Source organism: Embiotoca jacksoni, unplaced genomic scaffold (assembly GCF_022577435.1).
Source record: "Embiotoca jacksoni isolate LCO1_2020_lvr unplaced genomic scaffold, fEmbJac1.0.p SCAF_28, whole genome shotgun sequence".
NCBI classification, from domain to species: domain Eukaryota; kingdom Metazoa; phylum Chordata; class Actinopteri; family Embiotocidae; genus Embiotoca; species Embiotoca jacksoni.
The window spans coordinates 5,143,539-5,160,897 of NW_027185379.1; the positions used below are offsets into that span (position 1 = coordinate 5,143,539).

At 43.3% G+C, this 17,359-nt stretch overlaps 1 protein-coding gene across 7 annotated transcripts; it reads left to right on the top strand.

Moving 5' to 3' along the window:
• The first annotated feature begins 575 nt into the window (after positions 1 to 575).
• On the top strand, positions 576 to 17,267 carry c2cd3 (C2 domain containing 3 centriole elongation regulator). Of its 7 annotated transcripts, none has more exons than XM_069161315.1 (33): positions 576 to 912; positions 1,727 to 1,996; positions 2,074 to 2,231; positions 2,775 to 2,938; positions 3,047 to 3,207; positions 3,306 to 3,438; positions 3,524 to 3,679; positions 3,759 to 3,906; positions 4,002 to 4,099; positions 4,314 to 4,517; positions 4,613 to 4,728; positions 4,817 to 4,935; positions 5,288 to 5,419; positions 5,517 to 5,969; positions 6,995 to 7,146; positions 7,755 to 7,998; positions 8,356 to 8,539; positions 8,628 to 8,811; positions 9,308 to 9,480; positions 9,586 to 9,721; positions 10,492 to 10,760; positions 11,035 to 11,115; positions 11,207 to 11,821; positions 11,913 to 12,254; positions 12,338 to 12,476; positions 12,557 to 12,621; positions 12,709 to 12,914; positions 13,003 to 13,133; positions 13,217 to 13,357; positions 13,459 to 13,649; positions 14,369 to 15,146; positions 15,501 to 15,609; positions 17,035 to 17,267. In XM_069161315.1, exons 1-33 carry the CDS (start codon positions 861 to 863, stop codon positions 17,170 to 17,172), a joined length of 6,642 nt encoding a protein of 2,213 aa, XP_069017416.1. In that variant the 5' UTR covers positions 576 to 860; the 3' UTR covers positions 17,173 to 17,267. The 7 variants fall into 7 exon arrangements, with proteins under 7 accessions (XP_069017416.1, XP_069017418.1, XP_069017419.1 ...); XM_069161317.1 differs by having other exon boundaries at positions 13,220 to 13,357; XM_069161318.1 differs by having other exon boundaries at positions 11,038 to 11,115.
• Positions 17,268 to 17,359: the final 92 nt, after the last annotated feature.

Sequence of the window (17,359 nt, forward strand, 5' to 3'; positions counted from 1 at the left end):
GTGTATACAGTAATCCTGCACATCCTGCTACAGACTTTTTTTCAACTGTGTGTGAACACAAGACACATTGTGTCATTTAGAGCACCAGCTGATTTCCTCTTACAGAGTTGGCAAATTTGATTTGATGGGAAGATACAGACAACCTGGCCAGAAAGGAAACAACAACAACAACAACAACAACAAAAAGCAAAGCAAAGATACCAGTGAGCCCGTTTTAAGTTCAAGAAAGAAAGTAAATCATCCTGCACTTTAGTAAGAGTGATGGCAAGAACAGTGCTTCCCTCTGCTGGTGATGTAAAAGAAAGCCAATTGGAGTCAGTGTAATATTATGTTTCTTTACTCTGTTAAAATGTGTGCTGCTTTACTGTAGCTAAAGTTTCACAGTACTTTATGTTGTTTATTTTACTATTTTTGTTTTTATTTTTGTGCGTGTGTAATACAATTCCTGATAATAGGCTAATGCAGCGTCTCCTTGCAGCTTCTTGTGACATTACAGAGATTTTGAAATTTCTCACATGGTTTCATTTAAATCAGTCATCAACAAATGACGTTGGTTTATTGTACAAAACTAAAGATTTTCATCATTCAAACTTGACTCTGAACCGCCACAGCGAAACAAACTCCATTTCCCAGAATGCATCAATGCGCGGCAGCGGAGGCGGGACGGAAGTTCTCGCGCGGACTTTGTTGCTCGGAAACAGTTTTCCGGTTTTTTTGTGTGTGTGTGTGTCGGTGTGTGTGTGAGCTGTTAAACGGATTATTAGTTGGGCTGGAGAGTGAAAATAAACATGCCCGACACCGGTTCCGACTCCGCTTTGGCCAGGCTTGTTATTCGCAGCGCATGTCTGCTGAGCTGAGGCATGAAGAGCAGGAAGCAGGGCTCCGTCAGAGCTGGCAGCATCAAAAAGAAAGGTAAGCTTAGCTTAGCTGCTAACAAAACCAACGTGAAGTGGTTGTTGACGCCAGCTGTCACAAAGCAGTTCTTCATCGACTCGTAACGGTGGAGTAAAACATTTAGTAAGCTGTGTCAGTAAAACCTGACTGGAAGCATCGAGGTTTTATTGTACTTTTAGTTGTTCGGGTTCATTTTCATTAATTCATTACTGAGGTTAAGTCTTAAGATCAATGACACAAGATTGTCGTAAGATTGTGTTGATTTCAGACACTCGTAGGTTAAAACTTTATAATCAGTAATACAATGCCTTGTTTAACTGGTTGATTTTAAAACCAAATCTTACAACAGGACATTACAGTCCTGGACATATATATGTATCATATCCAGTTATTATTTCTTGCACTCAGTGTGATGCTTTTTTTTTTTTTTTCTACACATCTGTGTCTGAATACGATGGCTGGGGGACATGGTTGAAATTATTGCAGTATTGGTTCAGAATATTTCCCATTATTGTTGAATTCCAGTGCAGCTAAAGTCTGCAAAATTGTGTGTAAAACAATTGTGATGATCTTCAAATCAAAGAATAATGACTTCAGTTGCTAGTTTTGCTTTCTCGAAGGCATCCTAAGAAAGTGTCATCGAAATATTATTCTGCTTGAAGACGATTGAAAATAATATACAATACTGCACAGTGTCATTATACCAACCAACGTAGAGCTAACAAGTGCAGCAAATACCGCTCTCAACTTTTCAAATGACATGCTGATCTTCGATATTAGCATTGCATTGTTTGTGTCGCCACTTCGTTGTAATCACAAATAACTCTTGCAGTCCCCAGTGACGTGTCCCCCTCTACCAGCCTCCCTCCCCTGGTGGAGGGCCAGCTGAGATGTTTCCTGCGGGTGACGATAAGCCGGGTGTTGTGGACAGTTCACAAGCCGCCATCTCCTGCGTTCATAAGGCTGCGCTGGTGGGGCGAGTCCTCCAACGGGACACACTTCTTTCCGAGAGATGGATCACAGCTGTCACAGAAAACCATCAAGTCCACAGCTCGCTTCCCCATCCGCTGCGGCCCAAAGCAGTTCACCTCGTACCTTACAGGTAAATAAAGAGACACCGATATGTTTGAGCTCGCTGTGCTGCGTTCTCTCAATCTATAACTTGCTGTTCATTAACAGATATGGGCTCTTTGGTGCTGGAGGTTCTTACGAAACCAGATCACTTGCCAGTCGCACGGGCTCAGGTCGCTGGCATCTCCCGTCTGTCTCTGTCAAACCCAGTTGGTGGATTTTACACTCTCGTATCTCCAAAATCTGAGAAGCTGGGAGAGTTACAGGTGAGTTTAAACCTGAATTCACACTTACCTGCCGACTGCATTTGTTGAACAGCACCTGTTGGTGATGTTTGGTGTCCTGACATTTAGCGCTGTACGCTGACTTTATGATTACAGCATAGATTTGGAGCTGTATGTCAATTATATGATCATCTGAAGTGCTGTTTTGTAGCTCAGTTTAACCTTACTGTGTCGGGCCAAAAGAGTGCCACAAGTAATATTTAAAAATAACTAAACATGGCACCTTTCATTACCTTATAATTTGATTATCTTTTTGTATTCAAGATTATTTCTTGAAAGTGTGGAGGAGGGGATCAGTAATTTCAACTTCTCAACATCAAGCATCACTGATTTTTGGCCTTCTTTTCATCATGTAAAATTGTGGCACTGACAATCAAATGATTGAAATCCCAGCAGCGAGTTAGATGGAAAGCAAAATTATCTAGATTTCTTTATCTGCGGTTGCATATATAACCATAACACTCTTAAGAATTCCATACATCTCCAGTTGTGTCTACAGCTTAGCTTTTTCTTGTATCCTCTCAGGTTTCCCTTAATTTGGAGCCTCTGGTGGAAGCCTTTGACAGCAGCCCCTCAGGTCCCACCGTAGACATCAGCAATGATGGACTGAAAGTCACCTCGCAGCCCATTTTGCTCTCAGCTGGCAGCGAGAAAGGATCGGTTGAGAGCACCGGACGAAACACACCGAGGTTTGGAGTACTTGTAATCATACATCCAGGATTGTCTTAAAATATCCAGTATTAAGTCTACATCTGAACACAGTGATCTTACTGAATATATTGTTTCAATGTTTTCAGAGGGAAAGACCACTTATATTTCCAAAATTCCCAGAAAGACAAAGAAGAGACTCTGGAGCATCTGATGCCAGTGAAAGACAAATCTCAGATCAGTCAAACAGCTGTGAATCCTTCAGGTCAGGAGGTTCGTCAGGGACAAACAAACAATGACATTCTTTCAGGTTGGTAGCAGCGTTACTTCACATGACACCTACATAACCACATAATGTGCAAAATGTACTGTTTCTGATGAGATATCCAACATTTACTCTCATCTCAGTTATTTTAGAGCGTGGAAACAAGCTAAGAAACGCAATGGTGGAATTAGCTTTGAAACGTGACATGGATTCTGCCCCGGCTCTGAAAGATACCCCTCTGCCTCTCCCAAGGGACAACATCCAAACCCCCTCCAAGTCAGTGCTTCAGAGGTTCATTAAAAAAACGGTGTTTTCTATCACGCAGCACAGTTTGTAACGCTTTATACCCATCTTATGTCAGCAGATCCTGTCCTTCTCCCTCTGGGATGTTGCTTGAAAATATCCTTAATGCTGATTCAACTCTCAAGCACGCTGATGATGATACTTTAGTCTCAGACAGTGGCTTGGACCGTCCTGCTGACATGGACAACAGAACTGTAGATCTGCTCCTTGGCAGGTAACAATGCGTGCATTTAAAAGAGAAACTGACAGGAAATTGAACTGGATTTTTACCTTTATTTTATTTATTTTTTCAGCTCTTTCACATCACCCCCGCCTCTTTGGGATGCACAAGGTTCCCCCCCTGAATATCTGTCTGGCCACAGCAGTTTGTGTGGAGATAGTGAGCTCAACGATCCGCAGTATGACCAGAGCTTACTGGAAAATTTGTTCTACAAAACTCCTGTGAGTATATGACTATAATTTCTGATGTGTTTTTTTTTTTTTTTTTTGTCTCATGTCTTTGTCAGTTTACTTGATTTTTTTCTATCTTCTTTCAGATCTTTGATACCAGACCAGATTATACCGAGGAGGAAGGTCAAGGGAGTAAAAATCCACCAAAACAGCTGAGACAGTCTGGACCCAAGATTAGTGAAGGGTAAGGGACTTTACATGCTCATCAAATCACACTGCTTGAACATGAAACCATAAAAGCATCTTTGAGAAGCTCAGGGTGTGTGACATGTAATTCAAAATGTACTTAATCGTTGTTTGACATTTATGCAAAAGGAAAAACATACAGTATGAGGAAAGCCTAGATTCAGACATACACTACTTGTTATACCGCTAATAACCATGATTTGACTGTCCAGTCCAATTTCAGAGCTTCAGCGGTCCCCAGCTGCTGGTGATGTTCATCCTATTCTGAGTGCGGAGAAGCTTACTTTGCTGAGTTCAATCCGAATAGCGAGAGTGATCGTCGACTCCCTGACTGTTCCTGCCGAGAGCTCAGCCACCACACCCAGAAAGACCTCTAATAAAGGGAAACCTTCACGACCTTTAATCAGCAAGAAGTGGTGCGTAAAACATCTAAAATGCTGTTGATCTTTGTAAGAAATGAAAAGGTTATTCAGACTAACTAAATCTTGCATTGAATTGTCTCTTTTGTTAGTACATATTTTGTGGAGTATGTGTTCCCGATGATCTCCTCTTCCAGTCGACGTGATCGTTCCAAGGCTGGAGGCAGGGAGGTGACCAGAGCTGTTTCCAGTAGAGTCACAGGAGGAGGTACGGCCTGTTAGAATCTGTTTTTATGAAACCCACTTGAGCGATGAACGCCGTTTGTGACTGACGTACACTCGTCTGTGTTTTTCAGTGGTAAAGTACCACCAGGTCTCCGTGTTTCCTGTCCACTTCAGTCCAGCAGCAGTTAAACAATGGTGGGAAACTGATCTGATTTTCAACATTTACACAAGAAAGGGCCACCAAAAGAAAGTAAGTAGCCTTACACTTAATATTACTCACGCGACTGGTTAAAATACTGGTCAGATTTTCAGGTAATAGTAAATTATAATGACATCTGACATAGTTTAGAAACATATCACTCCAATTTTAACATTTTGCTTTTATAATTAGATGTTTCCAATCTTTAAATGCAATGACTGGTGGTTTTTGTGTTTCATATTTTAGGGTCTGGTGTATTGTGTGACATATTTAAACAACAAAAAATAATTCCCTTTTTCTATGAAATGCTTAGAAATGCAGATTTACATTCAATAAAAGCTCATCACTGAATGACTTTAAAGTAATGAAGTGATGGTAATGACTTTGACTTCTCTTCCTGCAGCCTGTTGCCGTCGGTAAGGCGGTTCACCGGCTGCGCCATCTGCTGCAGAGCAAACAGCTGAGTCAGGACGTCGTCTTGCCTGTACTGAGCTTGGAAGGGAACAGTGAAACGCAGGAGATCGGACCTCTCAAGGTAATATCCCTGTGTTGTTGGTTTTTTTTTACCCAGGACATAATTTTTGCAAGTGATCCCAGGGACTGTCACAGGAGTAATATCAATATGTTTGCAGGTGTCACTACAACTTGGAATAGACAGCAAAGCTTTCTCCTCTGAAAAAAGTAAAAATAAGCTGTGTTGGAGAGACACGTCGCCTTCACAAACCGCACCCAGTCCAGAGAGAGAAAGCAGCTCCAGACCTCGACACGCTGACTCTGGCAGGGAGGAGTCACCACCTCACTCTTCAGGAGACTCCAGACGGAACGTTTGGACTCCTCAGAAACCCTCAAAAGAACCCTCGCCACATGTCGGCCTCCACACTTCTCCGAAATCGTGGCAGCAGGTGGAGGAGGAGCCCGGGGTCCTCCTACATGCCTTACTTATGGTACCAGATGGAAAGAACTTCAGCTGCGGGCCCCTGCAGGCTCCAAACGTGTACTTGAACTGTAAACTGTTTTGGTGCGACGAGATGGCGAGATCTGTCGTCAGCTGGCGTCAGACAAACCCCACGTTCAACTTTGTCCAGGTTAGTCCAGGAGATCCAGCCCTCGAACCACATCTAAGATTTGACCCCAAAGTTGTCCGGCCGTCTCAGTCTCTGGTCATTCTGGACAAACTACCCAAGTATCTTTGATTCATTAGTTCATGAAGTTCATCTTCCAATCACGATCTTGCATCACAAGACACGTATCTGTTTTCTGCTCCAGACACTTTTTTTAAAAAAATTTTTTTATTTCATCTTAACTCATTTTGATAGTTGTTTTGTAAATTCAGTTTTTTTCTGAACCTTCACACATTGTTACCTGTTTTTTATTGTGTTATTTGCATTCCTGATTTTGCATCGTCCTCTCTGAAACTCGTATCGCTGCTGTCCTGGCCAGGTCTCCCTTGAAGAAGGTTGCTAACCTCACTAGGACTTACCTGGTTAAATAAAGGTCAAACTAAATTGAAACTGACAAAAACAAAAATGGCAATAAAAGTGTCTGTTACGTCATGACGTTCGAGCTGACATGTCATACAGATCATTTCAGTTAACAATTAAATTGTCTTTTCTGCTTATAGGCCTAATCTTAGTGTGATGATAGACATACACAATATGAAGAAGAAGCCATTTATTGGCATTGAACTTTGGACCACAGAAACAAAAATTATATTTCTGTTTCCCTCCTTAATAAAAAGAATTTTCACTGTCCGTTATGACATAAATAACTTAAATATACAAAGCCTATTACCGCCTATTATACAAAGAAATTACTGGCCATGACCGGTACCGATCAATAAATAATGTACTACGGTGGTGCTAAATCTCCATGAATCTGAAAGAGGCACAAAGAGATGACATCATTAAAAGGGCGCCAGTCAAACCTTGATAGAAATGAACTGAAATGTCATCTTTTCAGTTCATTCCATCCATCTGTTTTTATATAGACGAATGGAACCAATTCTAATAACTATATAAAATTATTCCTGTCCGTTTAAATAATCGCGATTATATCATATTTGTGACAGGCACTGGCTACAGATGTGATTTTTCTTCTTGTTTTGTCTCAGGTGACGCCTGTGGCTTTAACCACAAAGCTGCTGGAGCGCATGAAGAATAATCTGATGGTGATCGAAGTGTGGCAGAAAACAGGAAGCTCGGGGCAGGATCGACTCCTCGGCCTCGTTAAATTACCTCTTCACCAGTTCTACATGTCATTTCGGTAAGTCGTGAAAAGAGAACACGTTTTTATATTTTTCTTGAACAGAATTTAGTGGAAGAAATGCAGCTTAGTCTGGATGAGGAGCAATTTGACAAAAACTATAAGTGACAGTAAAATGTTTTAGGTAATCAGTTCATCAACTATTTGTTTGTCAGACAAATTTATCTGCCACATACAGTGTGTCATAACGAACTAAGCATTCAGTTAAATATATTATTTAAGCTATTTTAGTAAATCAGCTATTTGCCTCTAGGGAAATTAGACAGACAAAACGGGCAATTTCTCCCAATTTTCAGACCTTTTATTTACCGAATGAATAAAATAATCAGCATATTCATTGATGCTAATAATGATAATTGTTTGGATAACAACCCTAGAAATTGCAAACACAGTAATGATTCAGTATCTGAGTTCAGAGCAGGCAAAAGGCTTCGCATGTCAGCTCCACATTCTCTTTTAATTACCTTGTCCTCTGGGAGGCGCTGTCATACACCTACACAGAATATGTAATGAGGTCTTTTTTCCCCACATGCCATTAACTTCTTGAACTCCTAAACACACAGGACACACTCTGTAACTGTGGATTAAAATGTACTCGTCCCCCGCAGGGATCCAAAGATCGCCCACCTCCTTCTCCAGGCTCAGTACCCCGTGTTAGCGGTGGACTGCTACATGCCCGTCATCGATGTGTTCTCAGGCAGTTGCAGAGGAAACCTCAGGGTTGTTCTGGCTATGGGTCGATCAGAGCAGGTAGTTACCCTCCAGCACACGAGGGATGAAGAATATGACTCTTCGACTCATCTTGTGAGACCAGTTCATCTGCTGGATCACCAGCCGCATTCACAAACAAAGGTCAGTGCAGCTTTTAATTTTATTTTTGTCAGACAGATCATTGTCGATCGAAAGCAGGCATTCGTATAAAAAAAAAAAACTGTTTGCTGTCACACAATAAAATGAACTGCCGGGATCACGAATTTCTTGTGTCCCACTAACATCATGTCAAAAGGCCCAGTGCCTCACCTTCCCTCTAATGCTGCTCATCTAATATAAGAAAGCGTGTGTTTGTATGTGCGCGCAAATATGTAAACAAAAGAATGTCATGCCTTTCTTTTCATCTTTTTCTCATTAATGGACGTGAATGGGAACACGCTCTAACTGCACTGACGAGATGAACAAGTCTGTTTCCCATTTGTTTGTCTCTCCCTTCAGGAGATTGCAGCACAAGTGGAATCTATGAAAGAGCATCTGTTTGTGATAAGAGTGGAGAAGATCAGCGGGTTGACGCCTCTGCAGTCCACCGTGTGGGGCGAGGCTGACTGCTACGTCCAGTACAGTTTCCCCTGTCAGGAGGCGGACGCTGCTGCGCCGGTGGACCAGGACCTCCTGGAGAGCAGTAAGGCCATTAAAGCATGCAAAACCTTCAGCCCAAGAAGTTTTCTGTTCCCTCTGAATCACTCTGACCTGCATCTCATCTCCGACAGGCTTGAACCTGAAGCCGTTTCGTACCACCACCACTCTCTGCATCCCCGACCCGGCGTTCGGTCACACTGAGACTCACGTTCTTCTGGCCCCTGAAGGAGTTCCTGTCCAGAGGCTGCTGCTCAGCTCTCTGTCAAGTCATGGCCTGAGCAGCGGAGGAGGCGTCCAGTTTGAAGTGTGGTGCAGGTTTGTTGTTGTGACTTTCTCATTCATCGAAATAACATTTTATTTTGACATGACATGTTGCATCTAATAGTTCAAATTCTGATTGTCAATCTTAAAATTTACCCCCAAAATTTCACTACCTAGCAATCGCTGTTAGAGTTGTGCCTCCGTGTGCCTCATGCCCTGAGTGTTGCTGTTATGTCGAGCGCTCAGGTGCTACTGTGGCTGATCTGCACTCTGTGAATAAAGTGTATTTTCAACTTTACTTGGCGAAAGAGTTTCCTCGCACTGCTTTGGGATTGTTTTTTCATCACTACCTCTGATGTGTTTCAACAAAAACATGGTTTCTTGTTCAGAAAAGATTGTCAACATAATTTTGAATCTGGGGTGTGACTGCTTAATGCAACACCTCAGTGTCAAAGTATTCGGTGATATTGCAATTTAATATCGTACATTCTTAAAATATTGGGCTCAACATGCTGGTTTTAATTGATTGACTATTATAATGTCTCTGCAGATATTATTATCCAAATGTCAGAGATCAGCTTGTGGCCAGAGGAATACTTCCGCTGTCCAAACTGTGCGCCATGGTCACCATGCAGAGACAACATCCTAACGAGGCTCAGATGTTCTCCCTGCCACTGATTTCCAGGACGGACAGTCCCACAGGACGCCAGCCTCAGCCGTCGGGTACACACACACACACACACACACACACAATAAAGGCAATAAAAACATACAAGGACACGACACAAGTTCAGCATGTGAGTGGGACTGATCGGTTTTGTTTCTCAGGCTTGCTAGATGTGTGCATCCGATACAAGCACCGGCCCGTGAGACCTGAAGGACGGGCTGGAAGAGGAGCCGCCTCTCGTGTAGTGACGCTCGTGGTTCAAGTGCACAGAGCATCAGGTCTGCAGGCAGCAGCGAGGTACGTCAGCACCACTGACGTCTGGACAGAGTTAATAGGTTTTCATTTCATCTATATGACTGATAGTAAACAGAATTTACACAGCCAGGAGTTCAACGTAAAATTCACACATATGTACATGCAGCAGGGACGTTTGGGAAATTTCAACATGTAGAAAACACGTGGGGGGGGGGGGGGGGGGGGGTTTCATGATGAAAACTGTCTTTTTGTTTTAAATATAACATTTTGATTGTTAAGCTCTTTGTTTGTAAAAATTTGTGTAGCTTCTCAATTGTGGGACACCAAGTGGGGAGGTTCTGTGGTTTTGTTGTGTGAAGGGGGATTGTTTTGGCTAAAATACAGCATCTATGTACTTTAACAGTATTCATGTAGCCATCAGTCAAAGACCTCCTCCACTGAAAATCAAGTGTTTAACCTTGTTAACAAGTCCATGTAATGTGTTTCTCATGATAGAAGAAGAGCAAAATAAGCAGTCACCACCATGGCTGAGCATTTTTATTTTCTGATAGTCTCAGGGTTTCATACGTCACATAATTAATAGCGTCAGCTTGCAGAGTGGGTCTTTGTATATGATCGAGCTGTCAGCTGGAGCTTCAGGTGGCGGAGGGGTGGGTGGGGCTAGAGGTGTGGACTAGTTTATTTATACAGCCAAGTACACTGAATGAAGGCAAAGAGGTGCATCTAAGCCTCTTTAAAGCAACAGTACATATACTTGTCGACAGTATCCTTCACAGCCTTTTTACTTTGCTGTCGCACGTCTTCTGTTTCAGGTTCTTATCAGAACAAGATGAACGGTTCAGCTACTTTACCTCTGTGGGGGTGAACACTTTCGTCACGGTCCATCTGTCCTTCTTGCCCGAGAGTGAGAGGAGGCGTACCCGCACAGCAGCCAGGAGCTTCTGCCCCGAGTTCGACCACCACATGGAGGTGTCCTGTGATCTGCTGGTTCAGAGGAGCAGCGGAGAAACCTGCAGCCTGGCGGAGCAGCTGGAGCAGGCCTCTGCTGTCTTCACTGTCTGGAACAGAGACAATCGCAAAGGTTGGAGGGAGCTTATTATGGTTTACTCAACGCTACACCAACATTTAATATACATGATGTATGTTCTTTTTTTTTGCTGGTAACACTTGAGATTATATTTATTTTGACAGCCATTTTTGTTTTTACAGTGTAGAACAGTGATCCTGTTTATGTAGAAGTTTTTGGTATTATGATATCAAATGTATCCTCAAGGTATTTTCAAATGGGAAAATGTAAAACATTATTTGTGAAAGTTTTTCTTGTAATATCATTTATTTTGTCCTGTTTGTTGTAGCAGTGAACGTTTCCAAACCTAAAGATATGTTGTTGGGTACCATGAAAATACCACTGAATGATCTCCTCCATAAAAGAACAGGTATGTTCTCCTTTTGGTGACTTCTGGCTCAAGCGTTTGTTCTTTTTAATGCTCCCTCAGTCACTTTGTTTCTTTTTCTTCCAACTTGAAGGTATCTCTGGCTGGTTTGGAGTTTATTTAACTCGGGAAACAAGTTCCTCTCAGCACCAGCACATCTTGGTCGGAGGCCTGGAGATCTCCGTCAGCTTCGCTCACCACTCAGACAGAGAACGGGTCATTAAAGCTGCTCAAGGTTTGGGCTGGGAGATAGACCAGAAGGACAGTGCAATACAGGACGATGAAGACTCCTGGGAACAAAGTATGAGAAAACTGTCTCTGACTTTTTCAACGCCTCGTGCGTGGATACCGCTCCACTGTTTGCTTCTGCCCGGCCACGGCGAGCTTCAGCGCTCCACCTACTGCTACCTCAGGTACAAGTTCTACGACCAGGACGCCTTCTGCTCGCAGATGAAACACCCCTGTGTCGAGGAGGGCGAGCGGGAAGGCCAGGCCACACTGAACTTTGAAGGAAGTAGAACTGTGGAGCTGAGGAGCACTCAGCCGTTAATGTGGTATCTACGGGAAGAGAGGCTGGAGGTGCAGGTGTGGGTTGCCTTTAAGAAAGACAAAACCAGGAGGCCCAGTGACACGGACCGACTGGTGGGCTCAGCGTTTGTCGATCTGTCCTCTCTCGCAAAGACACCCAAACAGAAGCTAACTCTGAGTGGTATGAAATATTTAATAACTTTTTGTTTGATCAATGCTTTAGTGAAATCATGTCCATATTTCAGGGTGTAATACGTTTCGTGGTTTTACAGGCGTGTACCCGCTGTTCAGGCGCTCAGCAGCGGATCTACAAGGGGCAGCTCTCAGGTTGCACATCACCCTGGCGGCAGGCTCTGATCCCAGGGAGGTACCTGCTGGAGGCCACACCCAGCTGGACTCTGACAGTCAGGAGGAGCTCCTTTCAGAAGAGGTGGCAGCAGATCGAACCCCCTCTCCCATTACACCCGGAAAATCACACACAAAAAGCAGACACGAGAATAAATCCTCCAGAGCCACTCCAGACATCACATCTGTGCAAGACACGGAAACAAGCTCGGATGAATCTTTCCCTGTGACTGTCGTAGTGGACCAGGCGATGCACCTCAATCTGAAAGGTGAATTTGTGACCTGAAGTCCTTTTTTATTTATTTGTTTAACCTTCAGTACCTTAATAATGCTGTGTGTGTTTCTCTGGCAGGCTGCCCTCTGGCAGAGCGCAGTGAAGGAATGCCGTGCTGCTGCGTTTCGTACGTCACTGCCGACTCTACTGAACCAGTGTCCACAGCTGTCGTCGCCAACACCGACTGCCCCGTGTGGGACCATCAGCACGAGTGCAGGTTACAAACCTGACCTCGACTTCAATCTTGTAACGGAAGCAATCAGATATCACGCTGATGCATTTGTTTGAAATTTACAGGCTTCCAAAGCAGCTGCTGGTTGATTCACAACAATCTCTGGTGTTTAAAGTCTGGCACAAAGGAGGTACAGGAAGCAGCTTCACTTCATTATTTGTGCTGCTTTGATCTGTTTGATGTATTAATTCACTCCTGGGTTGTTTTGCTTCCGTAGAGCTGGAGAGGGTGATTGGATTCGCCTCCGTAGACTTGTCCCCTTTACTTTGTGGGTTCTTGTCAGTGTGCGGTTGGTACAACATCACAGACTTCAGCGGTCAGTGTCACGGCCAGCTTAAAGTGTCCGTCACTCCGCTGAAGGGGGTCCAAGACCTGCGTGGGCAGAGAAGAACTCTTAACGAAGAAGCTGCCAAAAACTCACCGGTGAGAGCGAAGCAGTTCTTCAGACATTATCTTGCATTTAAAGTCCTTTTAAAATCTGAAACAAAACCGGAATGTGTTTCATTACCAGGCGTTGTTCCGGGCCACTCCTCTCAGCTACCAAACCACGGCCATGTACAGCAGCTTTCCCTCTCACATCAGCAGATACCCGGAGCAGAAGATCTCGTCACCCGACCACACGTACAGGCTGTTCTCTGAAAGGTCGGCATTCGCACACTTTAATTCAGCGCCACGTGTTGCTGAAATATACGTTGTGCCCCTGTATTTATCTGTCATCCTAATAGCAGGTCCAGTGAGAGCGACCGCCACTGTGAGCACATGGACAACGTACGTCTTTACCATCAGAGTCTGCAGGAACAAGCAACCTCTCACTCTGTTTGTAGTGACATCAGTCCCTCCAGCTCGGTCCTGTTTTCAGCTCTTAGGTATTAGTCTTCAGACGGTCTGTCCCCACAATCACTGCTTTATTATTCAGTTTTTTTATATGACTGGCATTAAATCTGAGCTGACTCTTTTGTTTTGACAGGAAAAAACTAAGTGAGCTCGACAACATTCAGCGCTACTTCAGTCGTAAGCTTTCAGCTCCCACTTTCCCGTCCATGACTGCAGAGGACTGTGAAAGCAAACAGGAGGAACGGAGGGACTCGGAGAGCGACACGTGTCAGCTTCTGTTCAAGTCCAACCAGTTAGTTGGAGAAGTCAACACCATCATTAAGGGTGAGTTCATCTTTCAAACAAAGAGCTTCCATTTGATTCCTGTTAGGCTCTGAAATGATCGGGTATTAATCAACAAATACAGCTAAAGTTTGTGTGCACACGATTTGATGTCACAGAGACAGCCAAACACACAGCACAGATCCTGAAAACAAAACAGCATTTAGAACAGGCAGGATGGTACATCACATAAAAGGGGCATTCATTATGTTATCATTTATGATTGTTCTTGGCAGTAAATTTGTCTCCAGTTTACCCAAACTTGGCAGCGGGCCCGGAGTTCATTGTGGACACAGTCTACTGTGTAGCTTTCACACTTTAACCATAAAAGGAAGCAAACGGTCCTGTCTGACGGTCTGAAGAAGAACCAGAGGCACTCAATACAAACTAATGGAATAAAGTCTTGCTGCTGCTGCTCCTGCTATTTTGGACCTAGATGACATTTGTGTTTGATAACTTTTTAGTTGTGACAAGGTCAAAGCCACCAGTGTTAAGTTCTGATTTTAGACATATCACGGTGAAGTTCATAAAATCTTTAAATGGAACAGAAAGAAAAAAAACACAAACTAGTTTTATTTGTTGAGAGAATCCGATTTAAACAAAAAGTGGTAAAAAAAAAAAAAAAAAAGTTATTAGCACCTTTTCCAAAATGTTAAATTATTTCTTTAAGGAGGGATTTTTTTTAGTTTTTATTATAGTCTTTACTTTTCCTCTTCACTCAGGTCTGCAAGGACACCGCTTGGAAACGATTCTCTCCGACCATCAGAACAACCCAACACCTTCCCCTGTCGGAGACAACGACCATCAAACCATCCCCGAGATCCTCTCCAGTCCACACAGAGCTTCAGATTATCCACAAGAAGTTGAGTCTCCTCTGTCGTCTCAGCTTCCAGAGATGTCCGATCACCACACAGACTCCGAGCCCGAGGAAGAAAAAGACAGACGAAGCTGCGAGGGTAACACGTCCGACGATGAAAGTGAAGAAGCTCCGCATGATACGGGCTGCAGACAGGATGAGGAAACGGATGATGAGGAAGAGAAAGATGAGGACTACGAGGAGGTTGTGGTGAAGCCCAGGCCTCTAAACGAGGTGACCTCGTTAACAGACAGAACCAGTCCTTGGACCAGCATCCTGTCAGACCCTGACCTGGTTTCTCTGGAGAGCATGGAGGTACCAGAGGAGCCCCACCTGAGTGAAGACGAGGGCGACAAGAGGCAGACGGTAAATATAGAAACTCGTGACTGCGGTGGGAAACAGAAGTGTCCCAGACGGGAGGAAAACCAACTCCATCACAGTTTTACTGGATCAGAAGAAGAAGCCTCAGATGCAGAGAAAGACGATGAGAGGACGATAGAAGCTTTAGATGAGAGACGAGCAAAAGAACCCAGCAGCACCAACACAGGGTCCGGTGATACGGCTTCATCTCCAACCACACAGCACGCCACAGATACCCGCAATGCTTCATGCTGCCTGGACATTGAAGATGAACACCTCCAACCGTATCCTTGATCTGTGTTCACCGATTCATTTCTGGCTGTCATATTTGTTTATGCTGCTCTGATTTGCTATTGGAGGCAAAGTCAGATCAGAGATTCATTATAAAAGTAGTTCAGGTTGTGGATTATTTTCCTAAAGTTGCAGCTCAACCTCCGTCAACCAAAACAAAGCAAAAAATATATGTTTTTGCAGTATTTACATTTTTTTTTGTCTTAAATTGACCTTGAATGCTTTAGAGGAGTTTTAAATATCTCCTTTTTATTGTATTCCATCAGATGGATCTTTTATTGTGCCTGGCTTGTATGATACCATCATGTTCTGTCTGTATGGTTTTTTTTTTAACATTGTGCGTGAAGCTCCATCCCTGTGGAGGTCCCTAACTTCTTCCTGCCCTCCCACCAACTGGAGGCTTCGATGAAAGCCATCCGTTTAGCTCCGTCTTTCTCCCAGATGTCCAGCGACCCGGTAAGTATTTCTCACTGGCTCTGCTTCTGCCATTCACACTCGCTCACTCTCTCCACCACACTTTTACTTTTCACCGTCCTCTCGCTGGATACCTCCGTATTTTTGATTCTAACCTTCTAAGTTTTATATTTGCATTCCTTGTTTGAAGAATTTAACTCACTTTGCAGAAGATTCACATCAAACCCGACTGTGAACAAATGACACGACTGCCACAGAAAAGCTGTGTGTTATTTACAGCTATATTTATAACTTTTCACATGATGCGTGCAGGAATGGTGACACTTTGTACCAACTGAAGTTCACTGTAATTTATCAATTGTCCTGTTGTGTCTTGTGATGTAACATATCCCCATCGATACCTTTGCATCTGTCCATTAAAACTAATTCTGAAGAACAATTTCAAGAGTTCATCTACGAAAGGCATCCAGTAGAATCATATGCACAAACCAAGTAGTTTGATTTATTCTTGCAATGTAATTTGTATTCTGGAAATACATTTTCAACTTTATTCTTGACATTTTAACTTTTTCTTAGAGCGTAATTTAAAAATCCACATCTTTTTTTTCCCTTAATGTGGCCATGATATTCCATCATAGGCTTCAGCTGAGGTGCAGCATCAGGTTGTCATGTGACCACTTAAACTCCTGTGGATGTTTCTGCAGTTTAATGTAAACTTACTGCAGAAATGGTTCAACCGTAGACTTTATGTAGAAATGGACCTAATTTGATCTGAACTGTGAAGTCAATACGGAAATGCCTTAAGTGCAATACCACTGAGGGCCTCTGGGGGCGGTCTTTAAAAACCTCTGGCCCCAATAGACTCCCATTCACAAAGTTACAACAAAGCTTAATGCTCAGCAAACTACAACAGCAGAGATAAAGAAGATAATATTTAACAATATGAAAATAATCAGATGTCAATTGTTGAAAAGACTATTTTTTTTTTATTTTTATGGGCCACAATGCAAAGTAGCGTGAAGACGTCATTTAAAAGAAGATGGTGATTTGGTGAGGATGACGGTCTCATGATGACTTTGATAACACCACTAGAACAGTACAACAACAGAGAACTCAGACACGCCTACTCTCCTGCGGGATGACGTGGCTCTCGCCTTTTGAAGAACCAGTTCGAGCCTGTTGTCGATCTGAAGGTTGTACGTCCTGTACTTCTGGTGGACACGTGAGAAGCCTGTTCAACGGCGAACCTGCTCGCGCTAACCGAAGAAAGGCTTGTTGTGTCTGAGTGGTGACTCGTGATTTACCACACACCTAAAACACACAATGACCTATCCTCACTCTAACGTGTTTATTTTAGTCCCGCCTTGTAAATACCATCTCGTCATTATTTAAGATGAAGCAGAGGATCTTAGTTCTTTTTGTTTTAGCTCTTACTCTGCAGCTGCATTCTGTCTTTGACCTTCCCAGGGCCGGAGCTCCTCTGCTCACGGCATCCCCCCTCGCAGAGGCCCCCGGCAGCGTCCCGACATCTCGCCGTCGTCCATGAAGAAAGAGACGGAGAGAATAGCAAAAATATTCACAGCGCACATCGATGAGACCCGGTAGTGTTTGCTGATGACGGCTTTCGAACAACAAAACAATCATGTACATTAAATGTAACATTTTATATTTTTATAAATAAATATTGACTGTTTTCAACACTTGAGGCTCTTTTTGTTGTTTGTTGTTGGTAAAGTTTTAAGGTGTAGCACGTGTGTGTTAATTCCATTTCTACGAGTTTTTGGTCACATTT

Excerpts from the sequence above, each read along its gene's own strand:
- c2cd3 (XM_069161315.1), top strand. The coding sequence starts at position 861 with ATGAAGAGCAGGAAGCAGGGCTCCGTCAGAGCTGGCAGCATCAAAAAG. Across the intron at positions 3,208-3,305 it reads AAACAATGACATTCTTTCAG|TTATTTTAGAGCGTGGAAAC; the intron begins GTTGGTAGCAGC and ends CTCTCATCTCAG. Across the intron at positions 4,936-5,287 it reads GAAAGGGCCACCAAAAGAAA|CCTGTTGCCGTCGGTAAGGC; the intron begins GTAAGTAGCCTT and ends CTCTTCCTGCAG.